This window comes from Pocillopora verrucosa, chromosome 12, assembly GCF_036669915.1.
Source record: "Pocillopora verrucosa isolate sample1 chromosome 12, ASM3666991v2, whole genome shotgun sequence".
Classification (NCBI taxonomy): domain Eukaryota; kingdom Metazoa; phylum Cnidaria; class Anthozoa; order Scleractinia; family Pocilloporidae; genus Pocillopora; species Pocillopora verrucosa.
In genome coordinates, this window is record NC_089323.1 from 18417145 (window position 1) to 18433316 (window position 16172).

At 39.9% G+C, this 16172-nt stretch overlaps 1 protein-coding gene across 2 annotated transcripts in view; it reads left to right on the forward strand.

The window, feature by feature from the left end:
* LOC131771405 (cytoplasmic dynein 1 heavy chain 1) overlaps window positions 1–16172 on the forward strand; it is a 52967-nt gene that overhangs the window by 14327 nt on the left and 22468 nt on the right. For both annotated transcript variants that reach the window (XM_066159234.1, XM_059087188.2), the window contains exons 28-53: window positions 340–506; window positions 940–1279; window positions 2750–2935; window positions 3022–3225; window positions 3684–3966; window positions 4419–4519; window positions 4618–4768; window positions 5095–5335; window positions 5909–6092; window positions 6626–6838; window positions 7324–7476; window positions 7863–7948; window positions 8051–8207; window positions 8524–8745; window positions 9038–9241; window positions 9678–9845; window positions 10265–10498; window positions 10744–10918; window positions 11616–11769; window positions 12313–12478; window positions 13020–13183; window positions 13669–13855; window positions 14238–14333; window positions 14562–14657; window positions 15044–15205; window positions 15518–15640. In XM_066159234.1, the coding sequence (XP_066015331.1) occupies window positions 340–506; window positions 940–1279; window positions 2750–2935; window positions 3022–3225; window positions 3684–3966; window positions 4419–4519; window positions 4618–4768; window positions 5095–5335; window positions 5909–6092; window positions 6626–6838; window positions 7324–7476; window positions 7863–7948; window positions 8051–8207; window positions 8524–8745; window positions 9038–9241; window positions 9678–9845; window positions 10265–10498; window positions 10744–10918; window positions 11616–11769; window positions 12313–12478; window positions 13020–13183; window positions 13669–13855; window positions 14238–14333; window positions 14562–14657; window positions 15044–15205; window positions 15518–15640 (4617 nt within the window). The remainder of the gene's footprint in view (window positions 1–339; window positions 507–939; window positions 1280–2749; window positions 2936–3021; window positions 3226–3683; window positions 3967–4418; window positions 4520–4617; window positions 4769–5094; window positions 5336–5908; window positions 6093–6625; window positions 6839–7323; window positions 7477–7862; window positions 7949–8050; window positions 8208–8523; window positions 8746–9037; window positions 9242–9677; window positions 9846–10264; window positions 10499–10743; window positions 10919–11615; window positions 11770–12312; window positions 12479–13019; window positions 13184–13668; window positions 13856–14237; window positions 14334–14561; window positions 14658–15043; window positions 15206–15517; window positions 15641–16172) is intronic.

Sequence of the window (16172 nt, forward strand, 5' to 3'; positions counted from 1 at the left end):
CTTCATTTCAAAATCTGTTTTAGAACATTACTCTTCCTTCTCTTAAGGGCCATTTCTTGAAAATCGTGGTACATATAACTTTATCACGGACCAGAAGCAATGAATCTTAATTTAACCCATCTAGGGTTTTTGCTCAAAAATCAGTGAATGCATTATATTTCTTTTTTTAATATATGTATTTTTTTTTAATTTCAAAACTGTGAATATATCAGTCTTGAATATGAACACAGCAAACAAGCGACAGCTTTTCAGAATCGGAAATGCCTGGGATTTTCGCGAAACAGGAGGTAGATTAGAAAGTTATGATATGTTATCTATAAAACTGCCATTTTTCCTCAGGTCTTTGAGGAAGATGCTCTTCAATGGGAGGAGAAGTTGAATCGCATTCATGATGTGTTTGACGTGTGGATTGATGTCCAGCGCCGATGGGTGTACCTGGATGGTATCTTCAGTGGCAGTGCTGATATCAAGGCTCTTCTTCCAGTGGAGACTCAGCGATTCCAGAGGTGGGTATTTTTATTTTTTTGTAATAGGAATGAGCGTAATTTCCCCCAGTTAAAGGGTCTCTTATTTTTTAATTTAGGGAACTGATGAAATTGTGCTCACGATCAGATGTGCATTTATAACTGAAGTTTTGCATAGGGTCTCATATACCCCTCTTTTAGAGACTTGCCCTTTTGACGTGTGAAAGATATTTCAAACTTTTGTCGGCATTCTGGCTAAAATGTGAGTGATCACAATCACAGGTCATGAATTTATTAAAAAAACCTTAAGACATTTTTTTTAATGGGAAATATATAATATTAAACATGTTTTATATAAATATCAATGTAGTTAGGTCAATGTCTACTTTTTATTTGAAGAAGAAAAGGCAGTAGTCTTTGTTTTTTTGTAATAATTATTATCAACATTTTTTGTTGTTCTTTTATTTTATCCCAGCATCAGCACAGAATTCCTGACACTGATGAAGAAAGTGGCAAAGACTCCCTTGATTGTAGATGTGCTGAACATCCAAGGTGTTCAGAGACAGTTGGAACGTCTTGCTGATCTGCTTGGTAAAATCCAAAAAGCTCTCGGTGAGTACCTGGAGAGGGAGAGAGCATCATTTCCAAGATTCTACTTTGTGGGAGATGAAGACTTACTTGAGATTATTGGAAACAGCAAGAGCATTCCAAAACTACAAAAACACTTCAAGAAGATGTTCGCTGGTGTGGCAGCCATTGTTCTCAACGAAGATGAGACTTTGATAACTGGTTTGAGTTCCAAGGAAGGAGAAGAGGTAAAACATATCTTTTGTTTGTTCTAAAATGGCTAATAGCTAACTATTTGATCACTCGGGGAAGTCTATTGTCAGGTCGAAGCAAAATTTCGAACACTGTTGATCGAATTGACTCTTTCCCCCCGCGAATGTTCGCTTCATGTCGAAAATTCAATGAAAAAGCGTCCCTTGTTCAGACGAAATGTCGCTTAAAAGGCCGCGAACTTTTGATCGAATTTTCGCTCGGACTTTCGACGAGAGATCGCTAGAACAAAAAACGTCTGTCGTTTGCATTTTTTTTGCACAACTTACTGTTCCACATTTTAGTAATTGTATATGTAATGGGCAAATCTCGACAGTATCATCTCTCTTAATTGCCCTTTACCTTCATCACTTACTGGAGTAGAATCTGGCTTCAATTTGTTTCCTTGCTTACCTATGTATATACTTTCAGATAGTGCAATTGTGGTAGTTTTTATCTCTCTGTAATCAATAGATTTACCATCAGCCTTAGATGCTCTGCCACAGAGACTGATTGATTGATTGATCAATTCAATAGTCAACACTTTCAGCAGGGTTACTCATGAACAACAGATCAATCCATCAACATAGATTTAACAACAATTACATCTTTACTCCCAGACATCTTTGCTTGCTTTGGTCGCGGACACCGATTGCACAATCAATTTTTTTTTAATCATTATTGGTTTTCACTGATTTCTTAATTTTTTTTAAAGCAAGTTTGGTAACGATAGTGGCAGTGTAAATATATTTGAAAATTAGAGTGCTAGCCAATTTATAGTCGTTGTAGGACTGAGTGGAGTCTAATTCGGTCTGTAATCATATGATTGACTTTCAAAATCAGACGACCGCGAAGCGGGAGTCCGATTTCTTAATCACGAGTATGATTACAGACAAAATTGGATGACACGAAGTCCTGTTACCAATTAATCAAAACTTTGACAAAATTTGAGAAAGAAACTAGACATCGGTTATACGTTTTAATTTAAAAAAAAAAAAAGAAGAAGCTAACTCGGCGAAATGCGAGACAAAAGCGCGCGCATAACGCGTTCTGTCCACTTCCACAGCCATAACGTGTTAACTGTCCCTTTAGCTGTCCTATTGCACCGTCCAACTACAAGCATGACGCGTTTACTGTCCTATTAGTGCTCTAATCAAAACTATAACATAATTCTTGAATGTGATTGGTTATCACCAGCCTGATTTGAGCACTAATAGGAAAGTGTATGCGTCATGCGTCAGTTCACACGTCATGCCTGTGTGGGTGGACAGAATTGGACTCCACTCGGTCCTATTACCATTATAAATCGGGCTGGTGATAACCAATCACGATCGAGATTTTTGTTGTAGTTTGATTAAAGCGACAGACTTATCAACTTTGGGAAGTTCCAAAGTAGATTGTAAAGTGTGTTCTAATACATTGTGCTCAGTGCAGGATTACCAATAAGATTACACTCTCTCTGTCATCAGGTGGTTTTTAAGAAAGCTGTGTCTTTGAAAGAACATCCCAAGGTCAATGAATGGCTGACATGTGTTGAGACTGAAATGCGCACCACCCTGGCTACATTATTGGCCACAGCAGTGACTGAAATACAGCAGTTCAACTCTGAATCCATTGACGGGCAAAAGTACATGCACTGGGTCGATGGCTACCAGGTAAAGAAGAAGATTTCTTTGTGTTAGGATCAGATTAATTAAATGTTGTCTTCTTGATACTAAGTTTGATCGTTTCCGTCTTGCAGGCTCAACTTGTGGTACTAGCCTCCCAGATTGCTTGGTCAGAAAGCTGTGAGGAAGCACTGCAAGCCATCTCCTCGTCATCAAACCAAAAAGACCTGGGGCCAATGATGAAGGTTCTTAGAGTGGTTGAAGCAACGCTGAACATCCTGGCTGACTCTGTGTTACAAGAACAGCCTCCAGTAAGGCGACGCAAGCTGGAGCACTTGGTGAGCAAATGGTTTCATCTTGTAAAAAGTAGTTAAGTCGATTTAAGTTTAAAATTTGTTTTACCTGAGGTTGCCGTGGGTTCAACTATAATTCTAAATGAATCATAGTGGTAGAGATCTGTTATTGTGCAGTTCATAGAGATTATTTTTCAGACTGCGGAACTCGGTGCTGTAGGTAATAGGGTAATTAAGCATTATTAACAGAGTTGATAGCGTAGATTGGCCATCGTAAAGAGTTTAAAAGCTGATGTTTCCAGCGTTAGCCCTTCGGCTGCTTTGAAACTCTTTACGCTAGCCAATTTACGTTATCAACTCAGTTGATAGTACTTATTTATCCTGTTATACTTTCCCACCGACGCAGCACTACAGTTTCTTCAGAAACTTACCCCCTTTACTCAGCTGTAGGTAATAATCAACGATTTAATTTTTGAAAACATTCTCTTCATTTTCTATTTCAGATCATTGAACATGTACATCAACGTGACGTCACACGCCAGCTGATCAACACTCAAGTCTCCAACACAAAAGCTTTTGAGTGGCTCTGTCAGATGAGATTCTACTTTGACCCAAAACAGAAAGACGTCCTACAACAGCTTTCAATCCACATGGCCAATGCAAAGTTTAATTATGGATTTGAGTACCTTGGAGTCCAAGACAAGCTTGTCCAGACCCCCCTGACAGATCGCTGTTATCTTACCATGACACAGGCCTTAGAGGGAAGATTAGGAGGGTCACCCTTTGGTTAGTTAATGGTTATTGTACTGTTTTTTCTTTTAGTAAAGACGTTTGCGGTATGATTGGGCTTGTTGTATCGGAATCTCAAATAGCTCCTCATGCTTAAATTTTTACTTGTCTACATAGATCACGGCCAAGAAAATTGGTTTTTCTTCAGTACTAAATCCTCTTACTTCCAGCTACAAAGCATATTTATTTTCTCCTTACTATACTGATACGTTATCCAGCGAGCTGGTGATGAGAATAGAAATACTTGTCTGCTGAAGGGTGTAATCTTGATATAACACCGAATTCTCCCTATTCTTACACAAGGAAATGTGGAACAAATGGAAGGGAGAAATTGGACTTTGTATTCTGGCATAATATCGGAAATGAGTCTGTAGAGTTCTCATCTTTGTTTCATCCTTTTCCTGCTTATTTTTCCTTTTACTGATTGCTTTTCGATTAATTGTGTTTAGGTCCTGCTGGAACAGGAAAGACAGAATCGGTTAAAGCTCTTGGTCATCAACTGGGAAGATTTGTGTTGGTCTTCAACTGTGATGAAACGTTTGACTTCCAGGTAAGTGACTTTGTGTTTAAGTCTGAGATACTTTCTCCTAATCTTGCCCTCTTGGATCTAATCTCAGTCTAATTCAACCATCATCGTCTTTTTTCCAGGCCATGGGTCGTATCTTTGTCGGTTTGTGCCAAGTGGGTGCATGGGGCTGCTTTGACGAGTTCAACCGTCTGGAAGAAAGAATGTTGTCAGCTGTTTCGCAACAGATTCAGACCATTCAGCTCTCTCTCAGAGAAGGCAGCACTGATCTATGTAAGGAAGGAAATAAACAAGTAGTTCTTATTGAAGTTTATTTATTCCTTTGAATCTAATCTGTGAGAGGATTGAACATTTTTTAAGGTGTAATCAAGCTATTAACATTTCACAAAGTTATTATAAAGAAAATGTTTGGATGAAGTTTACCTGTGCGCTAGGGACGTGGATTTTGTATGATGAGTATCGTAAAAAAACGTAGACAAAACAGTTGACCAGTATGAACGAATATACCTTAAAGCCAATATTTCAAATGTTCATTTTGTCAAAGAACACTATCGGGCAGTGTGAATGATAATGGTTAATATTGATTTAATATTTTCTAGCTGCACCAATCACTATTGAACTGGTGGGTAAACAGGTGAGAGTAAGCCGCGACATGGCAATCTTCATTACAATGAACCCAGGTTATGCTGGACGTTCCAACCTCCCAGACAACTTGAAAAAGTTGTTCCGCAGCTTGGCCATGACTACTCCCGACCGACAGCTTATTGCTCAGGTCATGCTGTACTCACAGGGTTTCAGAACTGCAGAGAAACTAGCAACAAAGATTGTTCCATTCTTCAAGTAAGCAATAATTGTGATATTTAATAATCAAATTCTAGTTGTTACAAACTGATATTGAAGATAGACAAAAATGATCCGTGTAGCCGATAAATTTTCTATTAACGTTTGTGGCAGTCTAGGGTAGATTTTTAGTAGTTTTTGGTCGGAAATGCTAACCCTTTACACCCCCCCCCCCCCCAACATCAGTTTGCATATTCTCCGTACTGTTCTCTGTACATTTCTTAAGGTGCTGACAAGGAGAATTTGTCAGTTTTCCTAAGCCTCAATGCATCACTTATCCTAAACGTATTAAGCAACGTGCACAAGATTACCAATCTTAACCGTTCTACGCTCAAGATCTGATTGTTAACTCTCCCCTCTAGCTACTACAATTCCTTGTAAATTAGTTACAAAAAATTGGTGTTAGATCAAGATAACAACTTCTACTAGTTTGAGTGTTCTCATTGATCATACTCATCACCTGTTTGTTAGATATTGTGCGGATATTGTAAAGAGAAGTTACATGTTAATCACTTGTGGGGGGGGGGGTGATTTAAGGGTTAAGATAAATTCATTTTGTCATTTATTTTACAGATTATGTGGAGAGCAGTTGTCTAACCAGTCTCATTATGACTTTGGCCTCCGTGCACTGAAGAGTGTACTGGTCAGTGCTGGTAATGTCAAACGCGAGAAGATCCAGCGAATAAAGGAAAGTTTGATTGAAGAAGGCCAGGAAGCTGATGAAGCAGCAATCTCTGAGCGGCTTAATGAACAAGAGGTTTGTTTAGAAATTTGATATAAAATTTCACAGTAATCCATAGTCTTTTGCACTGAAAGTGGCCTTTCATCATTTTTTTGATGTTTAACTTTATATGTTGTGGTTCAGTTTTTTTCTGTTGAAACTTTATTTCCCTAATGTCAAACTCATCGTCACGCATCACAATGCATCATGGTACCTTAAAACAGAGGCTGGGAAATTTGAACGAAGTTGAAGTATGGAATTTGATCATAAAATACTTGCGTATTCTTAATTTTGCGTGATACTCTCCTATAAACAGACTGTCATCTTTTTCTACAATGCTCAAGGTTTACGTCGAGAAGATTTCGGCAATTTTTAGTGATGCAACTCTGAGCAAAGTAAATTTCAAACCTTGGTCTTATCAAATCAAGCTCACGCCCTCTATTGGTTGAATGCAATCCTTTTAATGTTTTAGAAAGTTTAAAATGAAATTATAACACTTCCCCTTCAGCGTAGTTGTTGGTTAAAATAAATTTAACATTCAGAATGCTGCCATTTTTTTATCCGTCTAGATTTTGATCCAGAGTGTTTATGAGACAGTTGTACCAAAGCTTGTGGCAGAAGATATTCCTCTTCTTCAGAGTCTGTTGTCAGATGTTTTCCCAGGAGTTCGTTATGTTGGCGCCGAGATGACAAGCCTTAAGGTCGAGATAAAGAAAGTTTGTGCTGAGACACACCTTGTGTATGGAGATGGAGAAGAACAAGGTGGCGCATGGGTGGAGAAGGTGAGGAGTTGTTTGTCTATCGTAACCAATCGCATGAATAGTGCAGTATCTTGGCATGGAACGGTTAATTGAAATCGATTTCTAAGGGAAAGGTTTTTGGTTAAAAACTTCATGTATGAGATTTTAGAACAGTAGATAACTAACATTCATTTTAGTATGAAGGCAGTTGCGCATTAGTAGAAAGGCGGTGTGATTTAACGTTAAATTCTCGAGCTAACATTTTTAAGAAATGTAGGGCAGACAGTAAGGAGAATTGGTATTGAGATCGTGGAAAGAAAGAGGTTAAGGACTGAAATTCACAGCTAGTGACTCCCTCGGTTTTTACCTCTGTAAGAGTTCATCGTTACATCTTTTCAATACGATCGTATCAATGCAGTGAAACTTGGGTGATGTCCATACTGGTTTTGCTCTGATACAAAATCAATTAGATAATTTTAGGAAATAGAATTCTTATGCTGTTGTTTTTCGTGTTACTGTTGTTGCAGATCCTTCAGTTGTATCAGATATCCCAGATTCATCATGGATTGATGATGGTGGGACCGAGTGGAAGCGGCAAATCTACAGCTTGGCGCACTCTGTTAAAGGCTTTGGAAAATTTAGAGGGCGTAGAGGGTGTGGCTCATGTTGTTGACCCCAAGGTACAGTTACTTTACAGCGCTACTAAATCATTCTTTTTACATGTTGTTAACTGTTGTAATCACTTGAAATAAATTTTTAGTTCTTTTGAAACACATCGAGGATTTATGTGGGCTACAGAAGCCTTCGATAACTGGTTTCAATTATTTGAAATACTTAATTTTAACCCCCTGAGAGTGACTAGCATCTAATATACCTCCTTGCAGTATCACTCCTGAATCAAACGCAAGGTCACGAAAATAAAGGAAGTGGTCACCTACCACACAAGCTCTTGACTCTGAAACAAATTTTACTTGTCAGCGCTTTAGGAATTGTATAGAGAATGTGCATACTATTGTTAAGGTGTAAACGGTAAAGTGACTGGCTTAAATGATTTTTTTCATTCCAGGCCATTTCCAAGGAAGCTTTGTATGGAACTCTTGATCCCAATACAAGAGAGTGGACAGATGGGTTGTTCACTCACATTCTCAGAAAGTAAGTTTGCTATTTTGATGATTGACTGAACAAGGCAGTGTCAAATGTTTCTAGTTCTAGTGCTTTTTGAAGTGTCTGATAATTTGTTTCTCCGTATCCAAGGATCATTGACAATGTCCGTGGTGAGATTAACAAAAGACAGTGGATCATTTTTGATGGCGATGTTGATCCGGAGTGGGTGGAGAATTTAAACAGTGTCCTGGATGACAATAAGTTGCTCACTCTGCCAAATGGGGAACGTCTTGGAATTCCTTCTAATGTAAGTCACCTGGGTCCCGTTTCTCGAAAGTCCCGAACGGGCACGAAGCCATATTTAAGAATCTAAATTAAAGAATTGAGAAGCAGATTGTGGCGCCCTATCCAGTCCATTTTGTTTCCTTAGCTGATAGCTTTGCGCCATCATTTAAAAAAAAAATTTAAACCCCCATCTTGAATGAAAACAGAACAGCTTAACGAGCCCGCTAAGTTATAGGCACCTTTCAGAAACGGGCCCTCCGGAGCTCTTCTTTGGTTTAAGTTAGAGGAGTGTTGAATTTGATTCACCCAATTTGTTATGTTAAACATCTCTTTTGCAGGTGCGAATCATGTTTGAAGTACAAGATCTACGTTTCGCCACTCTTGCTACAGTCAGCCGTTGTGGAATGGTTTGGTTCAGTGAGGACGTTTTGTCGACGGAAATGATTTTTGACAATCACCTGCTTCAGATGAAGAAAGTACCAGTGGAAGAGGTTGAAGAAGAGATCAGAAGAATCAAACCTCAAGGAAAGGCTGAAGACGCCTTGTCACCAACAATGCAGGTATGGTACAAACAAATACCGGATCATTCTCTTGAAAACATGGTTGTATGTTTAAACTGAACTACCGAGGAACAGCTGCTACCGAACAATCAAGAATTCAAAGATACCAGCCGGAACAAAGTTGCAACATTCCCCTTGAGCTTGCTCTTGTGACAGTGACTGCTGGCCATAAGAGCTCGCTAAGCTCTTGGTGATTGACTTTGTAGGATAGGCGATTCACCAACTCCCAGGCTCTCTGTTATTTCTATAGATATGGCTCCAAATCTTAACACCCATGTTTGTAAATCTACAGGTCCAGTGCGATTTTGTAGACATTATTCATGAGCACTTCTCATCTAACGGTCTTGTGGTAAAGAGCTTGGAGTTTGCATTCAAGCAGGAACATATCATGGACTTCACTCGCATGAGGGCACTGGAATCACTCTTCTCCATGATCCATCAAGGAATCAGGAATGTTCTTCAGTACAATCAACAACATCCTGATTTTCCAATGGAGGTTAGTGCGGACATCTTTTTAATCCTTGAACTCCCAAGATATAATCAGTAATTCATTATTATTCATCATAATTTAGGATCGAAAGGAGTTTCTTTGTAATTGAACTTAATGCAGAAGTGTACACGTACTTTTAGAAATGGAATGTCAAGACTAATTCGAGATCGATTTGGTTTTGCTTCACTTTCTTCCTTAATTGGCCTAAAAGTCTCGCGTCACCTTCTCAACCAATCAGATGCAAAACGTAAACCAACCGCGTCATGGCTACTCGCGTTTTCCCGCGCTTCACGCAGTTTGCTTGTTCTTACTGTGAGTTCTGATAGGCTCCTAGTGATGTTTTCCTTTGCTCTGATTGGCAAGCGTGATTTTTTTGGTTTTGGTTTTACGACACTCAATCGAAAAGGTTAACATAGCATTTTTGTTTTTGTTTTTGTGACAGAGAGATCAGATTGAACGTTACGTCCCACGCTACTTGATCTTCTGTATTCTTTGGGCTTTCTCCGGTGACTGTAAGCTGAAGACGAGAGAAGACTTGGGAAACTTCATCAAGAGCATCACTACAATTCCTTTGCCTGCCAGCTCATCACAGTCCATTGTTGATTATGAGGTACAAGAAGTTTGTAAACATAAAAAGTAGCAATTTATCACATGACAGAGCTCGAGCAATAAGGATGCTTACCTTTACTGTGAATGAGTGACTGACTGCATTCAACGTGTTAAACAATGAAGACCTATCTTAACGTGGATTTGTACATGTAGAGCCCTATCTGAAGTGGTTTTTATTTGCATTCCTGACCTTTAAAGTTTTAAATGTTTTTCGCACCATTTTTGTTGCTCTACACCTTTGGTCGATCCTTGGCCACTGCCGTTGTGCTATGCCTTTCAGAAAAATTTCAAAATTCATTCCCTGTAGGAATCGTTACGTGGAATGTTTTTCTTTTTCTCATCCTCTTTCTGTATTAGAATTCACTTAGCCTGTGGTAAGAATTGAAATGTTTATCAATATTTTGCCTTTTTTCTTTTCAGGTTACAATTCAAGGTGAATGGGCACTATGGCAGTCTAAGGTTCCTCAGATTGAGGTAGAAACGCACAAAGTAGCCGCCCCAGATATTGTGGTACCAACTGTCGACACTGTGCGACATGAAGCTCTTCTGTACACCTGGCTGGCGGAGCACAAACCCATGGTGCTCTGTGGACCCCCTGGCAGCGGCAAGACTATGACACTCTTCAGTGCCTTGAGAGCTCTTCCTGATATGGAGGTGGGTACAACGTGATTTAAGTGCAAGTGGGAGATATTGAATTAGACGCTTGGAAATGTTAGCTTCTTGCAGATTTACTGTCGACTTTGAATCGTACCGCATGACTGTATATTTAACCCTTTAACTCCCAGATCAAATTTGTCATTCTCCTCACTGTCAACCATACAATTCCTCTAATGTCAGTTGAGAGAATTAAGAATTGGATCAACTAATTATCCCCAAATATAATGTTTTGTTGCTTTTAGGTTGTTGGTTTGAATTTCTCCAGTGCTACCTCCCCTGAGCTGCTCCTGAAAACTTTCGATCACTATTGCGAGTACAGAAGAACTCCGAATGGAATCGTCCTTGCTCCTGTACAACTTGGAAAGTGGATGGTGCTGTTCTGTGATGAGATCAATCTTCCAGACATGGACAGTTATGGTACATAGACAAACCCTATAAACTATCCCACCCCCTCCCTGAAATGAAAACATATTCTTCATCTCAAGCAATTGGAAATTTAGTTTTCGCAAAGCTGAACTGTGTCTTTAATCGCTCCTTAGTTTAAAAAGAATGGCTGTTGCTTTCAACAACGATTCCCCTCGTTTAAATTGTCAACTGTGACCAGATTACGTTCCATCCAGTCGTAGTGGATATATAGATCTGTATCAAGAGAAAAAGTGACATTTACTTCGGATGAGTGTATTTTTTTAATGTGGTAAACAAGATGAATTCATGGGTAGCTTAAGATCTTGTGCTTGTAGAAGTTAGTTGCTAATGTGTATGAGAACATTCGCCAACATAGTTATTCAGCTAATGTTTTGAATCCGGGGGTAACGTTTGATCGTGGAGTCTGATCGTCTGGGTGAGGGTAGTCCAGAGAGGTACTGTTGTCGGAAGATGTGACTAACTTTTCGAAAACCCTAGTGAAAATGAACGTCATATTCACTGCCCTCATCCGGACGATCATACAACATGATTAAATATTTATGACTTGTACTTGAGAGAATATATATAGACTAAAAACCATTCGGACAACTCGTGTTGAAAACACTGTAATTTTTTGTCTTCGTGCAGACCTTTTTAACTGATGAAAAACATCATGTTCACAAATATGCTTGTTGTAATTATACCTCAGGAACTCAGCGTGTCATCTCCTTCCTGAGACAAATTGTAGAGCATGGCGGATTCTACCGCACCAGTGACCAGGCCTGGGTAACAATAGAGAGGATCCAGTTCGTCGGAGCTTGTAATCCACCCACCGATCCAGGCAGGAAGCCTCTGTCACACAGGTTATAAACATTCTTAAAGTATTTGATGAGCAACAAGATTAAGATTATCAGCGCGAGATTTCGACCGTGTGATATTTGATGTGGGCGAGGCCCAAATCAAATATCACACACACAACTTAAGCCTGGTTCACATATAATCGCAGACGATCGCCGGTGATCGCACGATCGCTGAAACCACTCAACCGAAGATCGCGAATCGCATGTTCACATATAATCACAGCCGATCGCAGCGATCAGTGACAACCGAGTCCGCGATTTACCACTCAGCGGCAATACAACCAACATGGACGCTGAGGACGCTGAACTTTTATAGGTTTTAACATTCTGCTTCTGTTGTCTTTACTTTAACGGAGAATCGCTGCTAGAACAAAGAAATAACGTCATTGTTTAAGGAGGGGTTTCAACAGATTTTTCTATAAGCGGCTGCTAACGGTGTTATAGGCGGCTGTGCTATGAGGCGAAACCCAAGCAGGAGAGCCTGCTCTTAAGCTAAACAGACAGTTGAAAGCTCCAAGCTCTAAATATAACGATATCTATTTTCAGATTCTTGCGTCACGTTCCAGTCATATATGTGGACTATCCAGGTCCTACCTCACTGACCCAGATCTATGGAACATTCAATCGTGCAATGCTGAGAATTGTTCCTCCGCTGAGAAGCTATGCTCAGCCCCTGACTGATGCTATGGTGGAGTTCTACTCCATGTCTCAAGTGGGTGAAATATGTGTAGTACAGAAGAATTAAGCTTTGATGCTAGTTAGTTTACGGCAAAAAATAAGCTTGCGCTGATAGTAGAATTGAGTGAGTGTGAGATGCAAAAAGCAAATAAATTGATACAAAATGTACTTCCCCGTCTATCCCTCTGCTCCAAGCTTTGGCAGGCAATGAAACAAATGATAGTTTCCTTGTGAGCTTAGTGGGTTACACCCTATCATAAGAATGCATATTCTCCGTACTGTTGTCTGAAACATTTCCTAAAGTACTGACAAGAAGAATTTGTTAAACAAGCCAGCGCTTCTTTGGTTAGTGATCAATTCGCTTATTCTCGTGAGTGTTATGTATGACTCAGAGGTGATAATGTATGGAGAAATTGGATACCAACTAATGTCAAAAGAATAAATCCTGCACTTGTGTTTTTCGACAATTGTAAAGATGAAATTGCAAAAAGCAACTCGCTTAGCCTGGAAAAGATTTGATTTATCAGGACTGAGATTTACCATGATTTTTAGCGGAGTAACCCTTTTCCTTATAGGAACGCTTCACTCAAGACATGCAGCCGCATTACATTTACAGCCCTCGAGAAATGACTCGATGGGTGAGAGGAATCTGTGAAGCATTGAAGCCATTGGAGACTTTGTCAGTCGAAGGACTTGTTCGCCTGTGGGCTCACGAAGCACTGCGTCTCTTCCAAGACAGGTAAGAATTGAGGGGCTGGGTGTTTTGTAGGAGAGTAGAATTACAACAGTTTCGAGACTTTCACTCGATTATACTCTAATTTTGAGTTGTCAAGTAAAACATAACACAAAGTAAAAAGTAGTTATTCTATGATTTTTCTCATGTTTACCATCTTTGTCTGTGTAACGAAGTTCTGATGTAAATTGAGGATAGCCTGGGGTAGACCCTCATTATTGGCGCCTGGGCACTGGGCACGAGCTTTTCTTTGCCCTCAGGAAAGTATGAGGCGTCGAGCCTAGCAAATCGGAGAGAGGTCTGCAAGGGGTCTGGTACTGATAACGAGGTTATTATTAGTGCCAGTCTTCCGGCAAACCTCTTCCCGACTCGTCTCTAATCTTCCCGCAGACGAAGAAACCGAGTGACTCGGGTCTTTCATTATTAAAATGAGAACTTGCTATCGTGTGGAAATTAGGTGTAGATATATTTATTGCTTGATTGTCTTCCAGGCTGGTCGAAGATGATGAGCGTAAGTGGACAGAAGAGAATATCAACAATATAGCCTTGAAACACTTTCCGAACATAGATCGTAATACTGCCCTTGCTCGACCAATCTTGTACAGTAACTGGCTGTCGAAGGATTACATGCCTGTGGAGCAGGAAGAACTCAGAGACTTTGTCAAAGCAAGGCTAAAGGTAAAATCACCTGAGTTTGTCGAAAGTTGGATACGAGGGAAGAAAATGCTTCCTCTGTGGAGCTGTCAGCGAACTGGGTGTGAATAAAGGGTAGGCCAGTTTACAACCAATAAGTTGGTCGACAGACGAACATCAATCGATCACGAGTCGGGAAATTTTCGGTAAATTGTTGGTAATGCAGTAACACTTACCGTGCGGTATTTCACAGTTGTTTCTTTAAAATGCACTGAGATGTTTGATGGATTGAAAGGAAAGATTTATCGAGTTAATAGTCATTATAGATAGTGGTTACTAAGAACAGCAAACAAACAGCTGTTTGCCCTCTAATGTTTGTGTCACATTTTGATGATTTTGGTTGTTTTTCTTTATCTGTTTGGAACAGGTGTTTTATGAAGAAGAGTTAGATGTTCCTTTGGTGTTATTTAATGAAGTGCTTGACCATGTTCTACGAATTGACAGAATCTTTAGACAACCACAAGTGAGTGCATAACCTTACCTTGCTTTGTATTTATCTTCACCCCCATGTATCAGAATTTCCTTCACCTTTCTTCTCCGTGAATTTGACCGGTATCCGCTGTTGAGACCTTTCGCGCGCGAAGGTGCGTGGGAGAGTGTTGGATCTCTCGCATGTGTGTAACTCGCGATCTTACCCAGCACCGGATATGCAACGTTTCATAGTCATCTTTGCTACTTTTTCCTTCCACAGGGGCACTTGTTGTTAATTGGTGTTAGTGGAGCTGGTAAAACTACGCTGTCAAGATTTGTGGCATGGATGAATGGTCTGAAAGTCTTCCAAGTCAAGGTTTGTTTACTTCGTTTAGAGTTTTTTCTAGTTGACTCTTGGTTTTGCTTTAATTCTCCTTGTGATTGGTCTAGAAAACTCATGCCACCCTTTCAACCAATCAGGGGCAATACTGAAACTAATTGGGGCTTGGTCGCTCGCGTTTTTCCGCGCTTGAGGTGGTTTGTTTTTTATCACGAGTTCTCATTGGTCCCTTGTGACATTTTCGTTAGTTTTGATTGGCCGTTGCGATTACCTATCCTTTGGTTTTTGGTCTCAAACTACAAGCTCACTCTGGGCCCCGCTGAAAGTGAGCTCACGTTAATGTTGTGTAACCTGCTTGTGCAATGGTTGCCTAGTGATAAATGTGATGGTGGAGGTATTTCCTTTTTCTAATTTGTTACTAGATTCACCGAAAGTACTTGGCGGCAGACTTTGATGAAGACTTGCGAGCAGTTCTCAGACGTGCAGGCTGCAAGAATGAGAAAAGTGTCTTCATTTTGGATGAATCCAACATACTGGAATCAAGCTTCCTGGAAAGGATGAACACACTTCTGGCAAATGGAGAGGTACACCAGGATTTTGGTTTCTTTCTTTCTTTCTTTCTTTTTTTTTTTTTTTTCTTCAACGTAGTACGTTTTTAAATCCTCACGTCATCCTCTAATAACCAATTAGATGAAAATAGAAGCCAATTGCAACTTGTTTCCTGGTCTTTTCCCGCGTTTTATATTTTGATTTCCTATTGGCCCTTTTTCGATATTTTCTTTTTTCCTGATTAGCCAACATGATTACTTTGGTTTAGGACTCGCAGCGCTCTTATTAAAAATTTTCTATCAGCACTTTATGTGATGGTGTCCTCATATAGTGTTTGTTGTTGTCAGGTTCCAGGATTGTTTGAAGGAGACGAGTACACCACTCTGATGACGCAGTGTAAGGAAGGGTCACAAAGAGATGGTCTTATGTTAGACAGCAGCGAGGAGCTTTACAAATGGTTCACACAACAGGTAGGTGTGTCCTTCATATTGTCCACCATTCTTGCCAGTTGCAGAAAGGATTGAATAAAAGGGGTAAGTTTGTAAAGAAACTATGGTGCTGCGTCGATGGGGGTGTTACACGATAATTCGGTTTATCTACTGGATTGAGAGTGTAAATTAGCCGACTTAGAGAGTTTCTAGAGCTGATGTTTCGAGCGGTAGCCCTTCGTCAGAGAGAAGCCGACCTTCGAATATTCACTCTGATTAAGAGCTAACACTCGTAACGTCAGCTTTTGAAACTCTTCACGGTGGCCAACTTACATTATCGACTCATTTGTTAAAACCAAGTTATCTAGCCTAAGGGATTGGTTTCTTTTATCGTCCTTCTTCCTAAAATTTACCTCAATTCCTGAAAAAGCTGATATCGATCATTTTGTGCCATCACCTGGACGCGAGTAGTCCTTAGAAGGAATTTTGTCGTTGAATGTGACTGACGTTTCCTTAATCTTAGCAGAAGTCATTATTAGGTTCAAGTGAAAGTCGATTATCAGTAGAGTATTAT